Source organism: Telmatherina bonti (genome assembly GCF_933228915.1).
Source record: "Telmatherina bonti genome assembly, chromosome: 2".
NCBI lineage: Eukaryota > Metazoa > Chordata > Actinopteri > Atheriniformes > Telmatherinidae > Telmatherina > Telmatherina bonti.
The window spans coordinates 40,361,844-40,377,045 of record NC_136620.1 but is presented as its reverse complement, the minus strand read 5'-3'; the positions used below and the strand labels follow the sequence as shown (position 1 = coordinate 40,377,045).

Below are 15,202 nucleotides of genomic sequence, written 5' to 3'. Positions count from 1 at the left end.
GACTCCAGAACGTAGCCAGAACCAGAAACCTGAGGTTCTGAGACTCCAGAACGTAGCCAGAACCAGAAACCTGAGGTTCTGAGACTCCAGAACGTAGCCAGAACCAGAAACCTGAGGTTCTGAGACTCCAGAACGTAGCCAGAACCAGAAACCTGAGGTTCTGAGACTCCAGAACGTAGCCAGAACCAGAAACCTGAGGTTCTGAGACTCCAGAACGTAGCCAGAACCAGAAACCTGAGGTTCTGAGACTCCAGAACGTAGCCAGAACCAGAAACCTGAGGTTCTGAGACTCCAGAACGTAGCCAGAACCAGAAACCTGAGGTTCTGAGACTCCAGAACGTAGCCAGAACCAGAAACTTGAGGTTCTGAGACTCCAGAACGTAGCCCGAACCAGAAACCTGAGGTTCTGAGACTCCAGAACGTAGCCAGAACCAGAAACCTGAGGTTCTGAGACTCCAGAACGTAGCCAGAACCAGAAACCTGAGGTTCTGAGATTTCAGAACGTAGCCCGAATCAGAAACCTGAGGTTCTGAGATTTCAGAACGTAGCCCGAACCAGAAACCTGAGGTTCTGAGACTCCAGAACGTAGCCCGAACCAGAAACCTGAGATTCTGAGATTTCAGAACGTAGCTGGACCCAGGACGTGTCTGAGTGGAACCTCTCCCATCAACAGCTATTCTCAGCTGTTGAAATCCCATCGCCATGGCAACGGAAAGGGCTCAAAACAGCAGCTTGACACCTGAAGAAAGTAGAAAAAAAACTTGACAGATTTCCCGACGTGGAGGCGGCGCGGCTCTTCTACAAGCTGATTCTGATCTTCATCACCACCGTCATGCTTTGGCGTTTTTGTTTGGTTCTGAACCTCTCAGACCCAGGTCCCAGTTCCTCCTCCTCATCCCTACGACTTCTTTTTCTTCATTTGTGTCAGAAGTTTAGACTTTCAGAGCATATACAGCTTCAACATAACTGATTTAATTAGATAAAGTTCCATAATGATATCAGTAATCTCGTAATGCTGCAAAAAGAAAATGAAGCTGACCTCCAGCAGGAAGCAGGAAATATTGTGTTGCTAAGCATTCCCATCCTCCTGCTAACTGCTTTTAGCCCACTGACAAACATCTAGTGGCACACTGAACACATTCCTCTGCTTCCATGCCGTCTTTAAATGTTTGCTTTTTGTTCTTTTTCATATGAGGACGAGAGTTGAAGGATATGCCGATCTGTGCTTCACTTTCAGCTCATGCAGACGGCGATTCACCAACACAAATGCTTCCTTTTCCTTTTATCAGATCCTGAAATAAACCAGCTTACTGCTCCCTCTCCTTCCCCTTTACTTCCCCCTCCCTCCCCATATTCAGTTCCATCTTCCTCCCCACCCATCCATTGTGCCTCGTCTCGAGCTGATGAGTGTAAAAGTTCTGCAGACGGTTCTGGGTGGACAGTGGGAGGCAGGAGAACGATACACACTGAGATAACAACTTTTCCTCTTCTGCTCTTTATCTTCTTACAAATCGATGATTGTGCAGCTCAGTTATTCCTGATCCTTCCTGGTGAACATTCGATCCGTACTGTCCACGCCTTTCTGTCTCCTAGCACCAGCGCATTCATCCTACGACTGGAAGGCAGCGGACTCTGAGGCCGCTCCATCACCTCGTTGCTCTCAAGTTGTCTTGTGGTTTAATAGATAGATGCTGCTATTCTCCGGTTCTGACACCTGCTTCAGCAGAACATCTTTACTGTCAGTTTCATCCTGCGCTCTTTCCTCTTCGCACATGTCAGGATCAAAGACCCGACGAAAAGCCTGGTGCAGAGTCAGTCATCCAGAGAGGCTGTTTGCCACACGATCATCACCGGTGTGTTTGTGTTTGTGTGTGCTTTATTTATCTGCTTGGTTTACACTGTGAAGGGCAGAGCTTAAAATAAACTCTGAAACACAAGAAATATCAAATTATCTGTTTACATTTTATACTTGAAAATTCCTGGAGTGCTCCAGCTATCCTTGAGGAGACAGAGCAGGCTCCAGCACCTCCATGACCCTGGAATAAACATGGAGATGGAAGCTGGAGAAATATTTCCTTGAGAGTCTTTAGAAATGGCAGCCCTTCTGCTTGTTGTTTAAGCTTGAAACTATTCTTTGAAGCGCCTGACTGGAAAACTGAGTGTGCCCACCTGAAGCACATAGTTGCACATAGTTGCCAAGATAGTTGGCCCATCTTGAAGCATCAGAGTCCAAGTCCGGTCCTGGAGATCTACTATCCTGAAACATTAGATGCTACCATTCTCCACCACACCTGAATGAAATGTCTCATTTCCAGGCCTCAGCAGCGCTGCAAGCCACGCGGACGAGGGAATTTAGATATTTGATTCAGGTGTGTCAGAGAAGTGATGCTCCTAAAAGTTGTTATAGGAGAGTAGATCTCCCGGACCAGGCTTGGACAACTCTGTCTCAGGACATTGGTTGGTTTTTCAGGATTTTGATGCAACAGGTAGAATTACAATTAGACAAGTGAATGGAGTAGCTGGCAGAGTAGTGACTGGAAAGTCTTCTAGACAGGTGAGGCATGGCTCAGGTGAGGATTATGGAAAAAGAAAAACCTTTGACTGGACAGGAAGACTAATTCCAGGAAACAACATAAAACTCATCGAGAGATAAGAATATCAAACCTACATGTAAAGGTATTTTATCTGCTTGTTAGTTTATATGTGCAGCACCTTTACTTGATTGGACTTGGCGAAAAGACCCCTGAAAGAACATCTGCATCGAGGGGGAATCGCAGACAAACAAGACAAACTGAGAAATGGAAACTGAAACAGATGATGCAGTCAAACCTGGAAACTGACCTCTAAAATCTTTATTTCACTGACAAATCTGTTATTCCCAGAGCATCTTGTAATGTATAGCCAAAAGCCTGCAACTGAAAGTCCATCAAGAAGTTCATCTTTAAATCTTAATATGTTTAAGGTCATGTCTTAGAAAAACAGTTCAACCTGTTTGGCAGTAAAAGAAAGTGAAAGCATTTCCACTGAACGGAGTTTAGCTCATGAACACCATTCAGTGGCAGGTAACGCTGTTCCAGGGTTTCCTACTGGCTGTGGAAGATTCTCCACGGCTTTTCGAAGCATTTCTCTTCCTACTTCCTGGTAAAACTGCATTTCGCTGTTTGCTGTCAAGGATGGAGGTTATATTTTTCTCTTATTTGTGAAAAGATTTCCATCTCCTCTTCCGTCCATACACACCATCTTTACCTGTAAAAGGACCGATCATGGGACCACCCCCCCCTTACGTCAACTGAACCAGTGTTTGCAAGGTAGTTATGTGACATATATACACATATGACTCCCCCCGCCCACACCCCCCACTGCCATGAGGGTATAAAAACCGAGCGATATTTGGATGTTTCCGAGATGTAGATGTTTCCATGCCGTTTTTATTGCAATGTTTAGGTTTTCTCATGGTGATGAAAACGCAGATGATTAAAACTTTGGTTTATTGGGTGACATGACGGTAAAAACAAAGGCATCATTTTAATGGTTGAGATTGTTTTTTTTTCCACGTTAGTGATCCTGAGAAACGACCTTTTCCAAACTGAGGTAAAATCACCTCCAACCAGTAAGACGTTGAAGAAAGCGCTGAGGCGAGATGTGTTGATGGTGTCTGCATGTTGCTGACATTGAACAGTTCACACCAGGACTCTGATGTTCCCTCGGATCAGAAAGTAACTGTACTCTAAATGACTTTAGTTACCGTACATCAAAGCCAGATCAACACATTTTTACCTCACCTGATGAGAAATCTCCCATCCAGCACGATGAGCTCAGGTTTGGGCGGAAAGATCTGCTGAAGCCTGGATTAAAGGTTCCGTCTTCAGGAGAAATCCTGTGGAATTATCTTCCCAGAAGAAGCCTTGTGAATCCCAGGAATGGCTCTTACAAATACTCCACCATAAGAAACTCTGGGGTAAAATGCAGTTCAGGCTGTAAATACATTTTTCAAAGCAGCTCCGTCTCTAATGCCAGGTGATTATTTGAGGACGGTTTTCTCCGGAGTCTTTTTGTTTTTATGAGGCTGAGCAGAGTTAGACACGGCAGCTATCAGCTCAAACACAGCCATGGTGCCACCTTTGAGATTACTCCTCTGATTCACATCTCTCCCATCATGAGACTTGACATTTTATTACAAGACACAAAATAGTCTTTAAGAAACCTCAAAGGGAAACTTTACCACCTGACAGAGGAAGAAAATAAATATGGCTGACAAAAAGAGCGGAGCTAATGTAAATCCTTTGATAAGAGTAGATGTTAGCGTTATTCAACGTGATGTTTCTGCCGCAGGTGGAAAAAAGGAAAATATTAGTTTAGAAATTAAAATATTGAATAGCTGGCATGGTGTTTGAACCCTTCCTCACCTTTTCAACCATCCTTCTGGAGGTTTGTAGCCGACGACATGGAGTTAATCCTGCAGGCATTTGTTTTATAACATGCCATTAGGACTGCTCTACATGTGTGGAATCTTTTTAGTAGAAAACCTGTAAACATAGAAAATTTCTGCTAATTTGAGAAGAAAAAGTCTTATTTTTGTATTTTCATTTCCTTTTTAGTTTGTTTAGCATCATCTTTAGAGCCTTCTGCAAGTCACCAGATTTATTTCCATGCATGAGTTGTGGGTTGTGACCGAAAGAAGGAGATCTCGTATACAGGCGGCTGAAATGAGTTTCCTCCGCAGGGTGGCCGGGCTCTCCCTTAGAGATAGGGTGAGGAGCTCGGTCATCCGGGAGGAGATCAGAGTAGAGCCGCTGCTCCTCCACATCGAGAGGAACCAGTTGAGGTGGCTCGGGCATCTGGTCAGGATGCCTCCTGGACCTCCCTGGTGAGGTGTTCCAGGCACGTCCCTCTGGGAGGAGACCCCGGGGAAGACCCAGGACACGCTGGAGGGATTACATCTCTCAGCTGGCCTGGGAACGCCTCGGGATCCCCCCCGCAGAGTTGGCAAATGTGGCTGGGGAGAGGGAAGTCTGGGCTTCCCTGCTTAGGCTGCTGCCCCCGCGACCCGACCCCGGATAAGCAGCAGAAGATGAGACAAGATGCACCGTTGCGTTAATTTATCTGAAAGATCTCATACTTGTGATTGGAGAGTCCCACCACTGCACAAAGCTTCTTTAGACCATCCCTAAGATCCTCCAAGGGGTTCAGGTCTGGAGAAGCTCCAGATCATCCCAAAGATCCTCCATGTGGTCCAGGTTCTGGACTCTGTGGTGTGAAACTGACGTCTCCTGTTCCCTGAACCGCTCTTTAACAATCTGAGCCCCATCAGTCCTGCAGGAAGATGGAATAAGATGCTGATTCAGGATATTCAGGTACGGCTGACCCTGAACCTAGACCTGAACCCTACTGGCTTGTAGAGTAGTCAAGCCTGTGGCATCACTTCATCTGTGTCTCTTCTTACCCTGATGTTCCATGACTCTGGAACAGGATCAATCCAGAGAATCAGACCTTCTTCTGGCTCCAGAGTCCAGTCTTTCTGCTGGTTCTGATCCGTGGTTTTCTTCCGGCTCCGGAGTCCGGTCTTTCTGCTGGTTCTGATCCGTGGTTTTCTTCCGGCTCCGGAGTCCGGTCTTTCTGCTGGTTCTGATCCGTGGTTTTCTTCCGGCTCCGGAGTCCGGTCTTTCTGCTGGTTCTGATCCGTGGTTTTCTTCTGGCTCCACAGCTGTTCAGTGTCATGGTTCATGTGGAAATGTTCTTACTGTCTCTATGAAACCTGCTCCTGAGTTCTACTGCTGGTTCTGGTTCTGGTTCCTTTAGACGTTCCAGTGATCACCATCAGCTTCATTCAGGATGTTTTTCCACCACGTTTTTTCCTGGAAGTCGATGCTTCTCCACCATCCTTCCAGTTTTAATGCTGTCAGGAGAAGTTTTTCAATTAGTTTATATTTACTTATAACTGTATGAAGTGTATGTTTATCTTCACCATACAGAGAACATGTCAGTGATTTTCCGTCTTGTTGACTGACAGCACAGGAAAACATTTTTTACAGTGTAGTCAGGGCACTGCAAAGCAACCAATCAGGATGACTCCATCCGAGTCTTGTGATTGGTTGGAAATATGACACATTGCTAGCGCTTCACCTTGCTGAGCGAGCGTGTTGACAGTACTGAGCGTAGATGCACAGAATTAACTTTAGTTTGCTCAGATTAGATGTTGCTCACAGTGGGAAAAGGTTTTGCTGAAGCACAAGAAGGCGGCCATAGAAACGCAGACGGACGGAGAGTTTCGTCCGTCTCCTGTCAGATATGAATCCAATTTGGTCCATTTTCAAGAGACTTGGGTTGACGCAGAAGAAGGTGGAAGACCTCCAGAGAAAGGCCAACACCAGAGAAGACAAGCTGGGTCTAAACCAGAATTCAGATACTTATGGAACATTTAAAGTTAGACAGAAACTTTCATTTCCTTTTAAACTGAATTAAAGCAAATATTTTCGGTGAGTGGAACAAAAAGGTTCTTTAGTCAACAAATAAAATCAACAATGTTTTAAATACACAACTGTATTTATTTATTTTATCATTATAGCTAAAAATTAATTTAAAGAATTTTTTTTAATGTTTATTATGAAGCAACATTCAGCTTGTTTTGTCCTCATGATGACGTAATGTCATTACAAGTAGAATCATAAGTTTTGCCTTCAAAATAAAGATCAGCAGCTGCAAACGAAGCTGAAATCCAGCAGAATTCACCGTAATATATAAATATGTAACTCTTCCTGACTTCTGTACAGTTACAGCTCTGCTGCATTTCAGGCATAAGATCTTCAAAGAGAGGGGAAAAAAACTAATTATTTGATTTATGGTGCCATATTAATCAGTTAATAACCCATTTTAAATAATAAAGAAACATTGCAATTTTTTTTAATACAGTATTTTACCTCTACAGACATATGTAATACATTTTTTGATAATTAGTAATATTTAGAATTTATCATGATTTAAGATTAAATTTAATGTATTCTATAAAATATTGATAATTAAATAATAATTATATTATGTAAATCTTTTATAAAATCATTTTCTTTTCCTATTTATTGTAAAGGCAAAGTTGTGAAATTACATTATGTTCAATGATGTCATGTTTATTTTTTCCCCAGTGAGTGGAATATATTGGATGACTCCATAACATCCACTGAAGTGGTTTATGTACAAAAATCACATCCTGCTTTATTGATATGCAAGAAAAAAGCTTGTAAATTGATGTCTACTATATGGCCACGATGTGTGCATGAAAGGGTTAAAATAATCTGTAGCTGCAGCTCCAGTTAAAGATCAGCCAGATTCAGCTGCACAGCCTTTGTCATGAGAACGATCACCTCATCAGAGTGTCTCTGGGCTTTTCGTGGCCATGAGCTCACCAGACTCAGACATGGATCTGGAGCAGAGCGGTGTCGTCTGATCCGGCTGCAGGAGCCGCAGCTTTGCAGGAAACTTGTGAACATGCAGAAGCAGCATGCTGGGCTGTATGCAACAGTTAAAGACAAGCAGAGGTTTTTATTTTTCTCCTCAGTTTAACGGTGTGTTAAACTGAAATGTTTGGGAGGCTGAAAAGCCTCCACCAACCGCGAACCTGCCTGGCTGAGTTTCTGGACCGTTCACAGCCTCCATGTGAGGTTTTTGGCCTGAAAGACACTTGAATACCAAACTTGAGGAAGAAGTAGAAGCCCCATGCCATGCCCCCCTTCTCATCTGGAATCATCAGTTTGGGGTTTCGGTGACCCTAATCCACGTTGTGGCGTTCTCTCCACCCTCAGCCAGACAAGGCATGGGTGTGTGTTTATGTGGATACTGAGTGGGATGAGCTGCATTCCGTCATTGTTGTCTGACTTCAAAGCCATCAGCTCACCATGCTCTCTTCTAAAATCCCCAAAAACCTGACATTAGAATACCATCAAACACTCTCTTGCAGCCTTTGAAATGCCACTAAAACTGTTTGGCGCTGCAATTTGCAGCTCTGAAGAGCAAGCCCGTGTTATTGAAATAAATCTGAGGCTTGTAATGGAATGAAAATGAACACATCGTTCATGCTTTGGCTCAGAAGCGAGAGTTGAATATGGAGATGGAGCCTTGTTTCCCTGCAGAGTAGGTTGCCCACTTTGTAGCTCTCCTCTGTTGTAGACATTTCTGTCAGATTTTACTTTCCGTTTGCCGTTCTTTACTGGTGCTGTCTCTGTTCCCCTCATCCGAACAGCAGACAGCGGTGCGGCAGCCAGGCCGATAAAAAGCAGACTTAAACAGTCATAAAGGTTAAGCGTTTCAAATAAGAACTTTGATAGACTTTAGTCTATTGATTTTACTGTCAGCAGAGCTAACCGCAGACTCTACCCCACTCCACTGGCCGCTGGAGGATGGATCATAAATCATATTCAGACCTGCTGGTGTTTTGCGATGTAAATGGTGATTGAGACGGCCGCATCATGATAAATGAGAAGCAGAATCTTCGTTTCAGTTTTTTTAATGAAAAATGAACATTAAAAGCTACAAACTTTCAGTAGATGGAAAATATGCGAATTAAAGGGGTGGGTTGTCCTTGCTCTGGCACCAAACAGCAGCTGTCTCCTTGTTGTGCACTCATCTGTAAGCATCAGGACTCTATAAATCCTAACATCACTTTCCTGATGCTGGGACTCAAACTGATGCTCGTGCATTTGTTTTCACATGTGCCGACGTAAGAAGTTGGGTTTTATCTATTTTCCAGCTAAACTTCTCAGAGCTGTGATGTTTATTATCACTGCATCACGCTGAAGAGAAATCGCATGCAATTTAATTTTAATTCAGTGTTTATAAATATGATACTTCACCTTTAGCTTCTGTGTGTTTTCGTCCATCCTCACTGTGTTTGATGCGCCATCTTTGTTTAGACGTGTCCAGGTCCTGAAGACGGGCTGTCCAGCTGTAGTGGAGCTGTGGACAGGTAGAAGTGTGAGCTTAGCGATGTTAACGCATTTCAGAGCTGTGATGTCCGAGCAGCTTTTGGTGTTGGAGGCTGATCCCAACCCCTGATTGATCAGTGATTTTGCAGATATTTTTTGCGCTGGTTGAACTAGTAAAAGCTTGTTTTGATGCTGTTTGAGTCATTTTCACCTGGATCTGATCCATGTTTGTGGAAAGCATCCAGCAACCTTCCAGCTTCTATGTGTAGAAACTATTTACACAATGAAGAGAAAATATACTGCAAGCGAAGAATGTTTCCAGCAACAGACTCGGTCTATGTTCGAGTGGTGATTCTCATGTCTGTGGGGCCCTCCAACAAGCATTTATTGCCATTTTTATATATTATGTGCTTATCATAACAAATGTTATGTTCTTCAACTTATACTGATTTTTTTTGTTTAATTAAATGTAAGCATTATGTTGCAATAAAGAAGATTAAACTCTGGTCAAATGTGTATTATTGAGGTTATTTTACAGCTAATACATTATACTGAGTAGTTTTCAGAGACATAAAAGCTGCTGGACGTGGAAAATAAAATAAACATCACCTGCACTCTGCAGCTTTCATCCATAACTTCTGTCCTGCACATGAGACGTCTTTTCTGTAAGACTCTTAAATTTACACTTAAGGTGAACTAAACGTCTTTATGTTATACAGAATATGTAAGGGATAATGCCCGACGAGGTGTCCATTATCAGAAATTAAATGGACGACGTGGAGGCGTGAACCGTTGCATGTCCTCCCCGATTCTCTTGATATTATGAAGAATTATAGTTTTTGGGCGGGAAATCATCACCATATTTTAATTGGAATCTGTTAAAAGGACGGGACGGCACTTCCGTTCAAAACCTTTATCTGTCACGTTAGATCAGCTGACTGAGCGCCGTGCACACACACTCACGCAATTTTTATACACACCGAGCTCCCTGGAGCACACAGTCACACACATCCCGCAACACGATTATATTCCACCATCATCAGTGATTAGTTGCAATAGTATCTGCAGCCGAATGAGCTGCAGGAGCTGCCAAAGTCAGTTACCATGGCAACGCCACAACAAGAGACATTAAATAGTCCACTCATTTTAAAAACACGATTTTAACAGTAAAATATTAGTAAATAACTTATATTATTTCCTTTGTGAGCGATTATGGTATAAGCTGGATAATGCCCAATGAGTTGTCCATTATCAGACATTAATGGACGCCTCTGCATCGTCAATTTATTTCTTATTATCTTTCTCAGACTCAGCTGCTCTGAGCTGAATTAGCTTCAGGATTATGTGAACTATGTACCATTTAATTGCTGAAATTTAATGTTTCATTTCAGCTTTTTGTTCATTCCACTATAAAAATGCAATAAAAGCAACTTGTCTGTATAGAATCATAAACATTGTTTAGTATTAAATGTGTAAAAAACTTGAAACTCTGGACCTGTTACAATGTCCAGCTTGGCTCCTCCCTCAGTGCAAAGTTAAAACTATTCCACAAAAACACTCAAAAAAAATTAATTAAAAGGAAGTATTTCAACTTATCTCCTAATGACAAACTAAAATTGCTGTTTTTGCAATTTCCCTGTGAAATTAATAAAACATTTTTTTATTTAATCGTGTGTTTCCATGTGCCTGCTGGGATTATACTGGGATGATTTGTATAAATTAAACCCAGTAGACAAACTGAACATGCTGGATCAGTTGTGATTTCTCCGTTTAATCATGTTGCTGTCTGACGGTCTGAGGAAGACGGCCAAACGGTAATTAACTTGCTGCACTACGAGGCTGATTCATGGCTGAATGGTGCTGTCTAACTGAAAACTCTGGTCAGTGTCATTATTGACAGAAAAAACAAATCTAGTTTTTATAGTGTTTTATCTTAGTGTGAAAAAGTTCACGACTCTCCATGTTGCAGTTTTATGGTAATTTATGCAGATCAGGTTGAGTCCCCACAACAACACAGTGTCATAATTTATACCAGCTCCTGTACAAACACCAGAATTTCCTGCATCTGCCTGCAGTAGAAAAACAGTTGAATTTAGTAGAATCCTTTAAAAATGTCAGATGGGACTATTTTTCTTCATAATGAAATATTGGCATAAAAACTGAGTTGCTTTAAACTGCAGAAGTTGTTGGATTAAAAAACTGTCGATGGGACAATTTTGGCCGTGAAGGTCAACAGTTGTTTCTGATGCCACATAAGAAATACAATCAATGAATAAAATGCAGGCATTTAATCACCATCAGACCAAGCTCATAATAAATATATTTGGAAAATGATCAAGTTCTTTTTTTAATGGCTAAGGCCATAATTAAATAATTTAACTGGCATTTTAAAGGGTTAAAGTCCTGAAAATTATTTTATTTTGCAAAAAAAATGTCCAAAAATGAAGTTGTTGATGGTGAGTAGTGTTAAGATAAGCAGTCTTTATAAGACCGACTTTTTTTGGGTCATGTGATGAATTAAGACTTTGTCCTTGTGATAGACGACACGTCTAAAATCATGTGGCTTGATGAATTCTAACCATATGGAGTATTTCCCAGCCTGATGTTTACAGTTTGAGGCGGTTCTTGTTCTCCATCATTACTGAGTGTAAAAAGCAGAAAGGGGGTTTATGTAAGACTCCATATGTCTAAGGCAGAAGTTTTCTCCTCGTTTCACACCTACGCTGAGTTACAGCCGCATAGTTCTTTTTGTACCATGAATCACAGACGATGCAGAACTCCTCTCTGAAAGCCTCCTTCGCCCGTTATCGGCAACAGTACGGATCATCACAGGAGGCCGAAGTGAAGAGGAGGTGACGGATGAGGGAGGGGAGGATTGTCAGGGCTGAGGGTGGGGGAGGACATGGGAATCATGCTGCAACACCGAGGGGAGTGTGTGAGGGAGATAAAGAGAGGATGAACATGATCAGAAGGGATAATGCCTGCTGGAGTGTTTGGTGGTATCTCCCTGAGTCAGACAAGACGAGTCCACATGGGCTTGCGTCGTGTGTGCAGAACTCAGGTGTGTTAGTCTTCAGGTCTGCAGCCACATCTTCAACCACTCCACCCCCTGCAGCGAGCTTTAACAACGAGGCCGTATGCAGGAATGGGTGCCATTGTGTCTAACTGATGCAATGAATTTTCTATTGAAAACAAATCAAATGCACTGGCGGAACACATTTATAACCTGCTGTCGACCAGCACAACAGCAGCCCTAAAACAAGAATATAGTAATGTCAGTAAAACCAGTAACAACAGAAATTTATAAAAGTTCAACACAATGTCAAGGCAGCCGGTTCTACGGTTTAGGAGCCACCACTGAAAAGGCTCGATCACCCCTATCATCAACTTCAACTTCTACAGCTAAGATCAACAGATGTAAGGGATACTTAAAGGATCCAATATGTCAGGCAGATAAACTGGTTTCTGCCCATTTACCTCCTTACAGGTCAACAATAAACCTTTAAAATCTACTCTGTTGGGACAGGGAGCCGATGAAGGGAAGCAGGTCGAGAGAGGTTCATGCTTTCTGGTTAAAAGGCAAGCGGCAGCGTTCTGGACCAGCTGCAGCATAGAGTAACCAGCCTGACCAGCACAAACATGCCCAAAGCATTACTGGGATCCAGTTGGGAAGTAATAAAAGCAGCGGAAAACATTCAAAGTTGGTCGAGTATCACATGCAGGTCTTTAACATCTGGTTTTAGTTATAGCTCCCAGTTATGTAGATGTAAAAACATTTGTAGGTCCCAGTTAATTAAGCAGCCTTTACTGGAGTGGTTTTATCTGATTCAGCCTTTGAATCCAGCATAAACCAACGTAAGATCTAAACAACACAAACAAAACAAAACAAATATTTCTGTCATAACGTTGGTTACCTAAATTAGCTTATAGCATCCAACTTTAGCCACATATACATTCACATTTCCAGATATCTTATATGCCTGCAGATCGTCTTCAAACATACCTCGTTTCTACATCGGACTGGTGCTGACACTGGTTCTGTGCCAATTAGTTTTGCCTTAAGCTATACTTTGTCAGTGGGTTGCACTGAACTATTCACGGTACTTTCGCTGCACATTGACCGTTAAAAACATCCACTACAGCCCTTTCAAAATAAGACGGTTCCGTGTTTACAGGAAGTTTCAAAACAATGTTTTAATCAATACATTCATACTTTAATAGGTGAAACTATAAATTATAAACTCACATCAACAACCTTTACAACGTTGCAACTTGGCCCAAAGATATCTTCTTCAGTTTTGTCCTTTTTTTTTAAGTTGAGCTGAAAACCATCCAGACTATAAATTCTCTGAGCCCTTCAGTGGTGTGTTTTCAGCTGGAGGTACATCTGAGCGTCGTCCACATAGGAAAACACATGTCATATTTTTTTGTAAATGAGGGTTAGTGGAACATGTAAAGCGAAACCAATATTGGTCCAAGAATGGAGCCTTGGGGAACTCCACACGGAAGAGGAGCTGCAGAAGAAATGGAAGTTTGAAGGATGCCTGGCTGAAGTATTTTTTTTTTTTCAGGTTATATGTTCGACATCATGGCTTGTCGTCTTCACACCACAGCTCACACCAGTGACGGTTCACTGTTTTTTTTCCTTCAGATTGGTGTGAAAACCATTTCCTGTTGTGTGTTGCAGTTGAGTTCGACGACTGTGCAGGGAATGAGGACGTGAAGTTCGACGTGTCGGATCCCAGCTTCCATGTGGACCGGGATCTGAAGTTGGTTCCCCTGCGAGACGTTCCCTACAGCGGACCGGTCCTGTTTATCTACGGGGTCAGTGCACATGCGGATGACGTGGCACAGGTGGATGTCGGCGGACTGCCGCTTCAGTCGGCTCACACTCTCAGGGTGAGTTGTGTATGTGTGTTATGTTGTTGCTTTTTTTTTTTAAATGAATTAATTTGATGTTGCAAATGACTTTGTGGGTAAAATTATGTGGAGAAATAAACTCTCTTTATATTCTGACCAAAGAGAGTGTTAAAACGGAAAATGACAGCAGTCTGGCCCTAAAACAAAACGTTAAATAAATAAAATAAAAATATTTTAAACCTGTTTATCCAGTAACTTGTGCTTTATAGAAAAGAGGAATAAAGAAATTCTGTCTGCAGGTCTGCTTTCTGACTGAAAACCAGATGCAGATGATCTGAGGGGTCTGCTGGGTTCATACTGGGTCCTGAATCATTCAGAGCTTCATAGACCAGCAACAGGACTCTAAAGTCTGTCCTCTGACAGACATGCAGACAGTATAAAGACCTCAGAACTGGACTGATGTGGTCCACTTTCTGGTCTGAGAAGAGGACTGGAGCAGCAGAGTTCTGAATGAGTCACAGGTGTCCAATAGCGCTCTTAGTCAGACCAGTAAAGACCCAGTTACAGTAATCAATATAAAATCCTGGACTAATTTTTCCAGGTCCTGCTGAGACGTCAGATCTTTTACCCGTCATTTATTAAGTTGATAGTAAGCTGGGTCCATCACTAGATCCAGATTTATGTATTGGTTTCTGGTTTTTAGGTCCAGGTCCATCACCAGATCCAGATTTATGTCCTGGTTTCTGGTTTTTAGGTCCAGGTCCATCACCAGATCCAGATTTATGTCCTGGTTTGGGGTTTTTAGGTCCAGGTCCATCACCAGATCCAGATTTATGTCCTGGTTTCTGGTTTTTAGGTCGAGGCCCATCACCAGATCCAGATTTATGTCCTGGTTTCTGGTTTTTAGGTCCAGGTCCATCACCAGATCCAGATTCATGTCCTGGTTTGGGGTTTTTAGGTCCAGGTCCATCACCAGATCCAGATTTATGTATTGGTTTCTGGTTTTTAGGTCCAGGTCCATCACCAGATCCAGATTTATGTCCTGGTTTGGGGTTTTTAGGTCCAGGTCCATCACCAGATCCCGATTTATGTCCTGGTTTCTGGTTTTTAGGTCCAGGTCCATCACCAGATCCAGATTTATGTCCTGGTTTCTGGTTTTTAGGTCCAGGTCCATCACCAGATCCAGATTTATGTCCTGGTTTCTGGTTTTTAGGTCCAGGCCCATCACCAGATCCAGATTTATGTCCTGGTTTCTGGTTTTTAGGTCCAGGTCCATCACCACATCCAGATTTATGTCCTGGTTTCTGGTTTTTAGGTCCAGGTCCATCACCAGATCCAGATTTATGTCCTGGTTTCTGGTTTTTAGGTCGAGGCCCATCACCAGATCCAGATTTATGTCCTGGTTTGGGGTTTTTAGGTCGAGGTCCATC

At 42.6% G+C, this 15,202-nt stretch overlaps 1 protein-coding gene across 1 annotated transcript in view; it reads left to right on the top strand.

The window, feature by feature from the left end:
- The window catches only part of cdh13 (cadherin 13, H-cadherin (heart)), a gene marked incomplete at its 5' end in the record, with an annotated part of 453,399 nt that overhangs the window by 147,083 nt on the left and 291,114 nt on the right, over window positions 1-15,202 (top strand). The window contains one exon of the mRNA XM_079249495.1: window positions 13,600-13,811. Coding sequence (XP_079105621.1) covers window positions 13,600-13,811 — 212 coding nt within the window. The remainder of the gene's footprint in view (window positions 1-13,599; window positions 13,812-15,202) is intronic.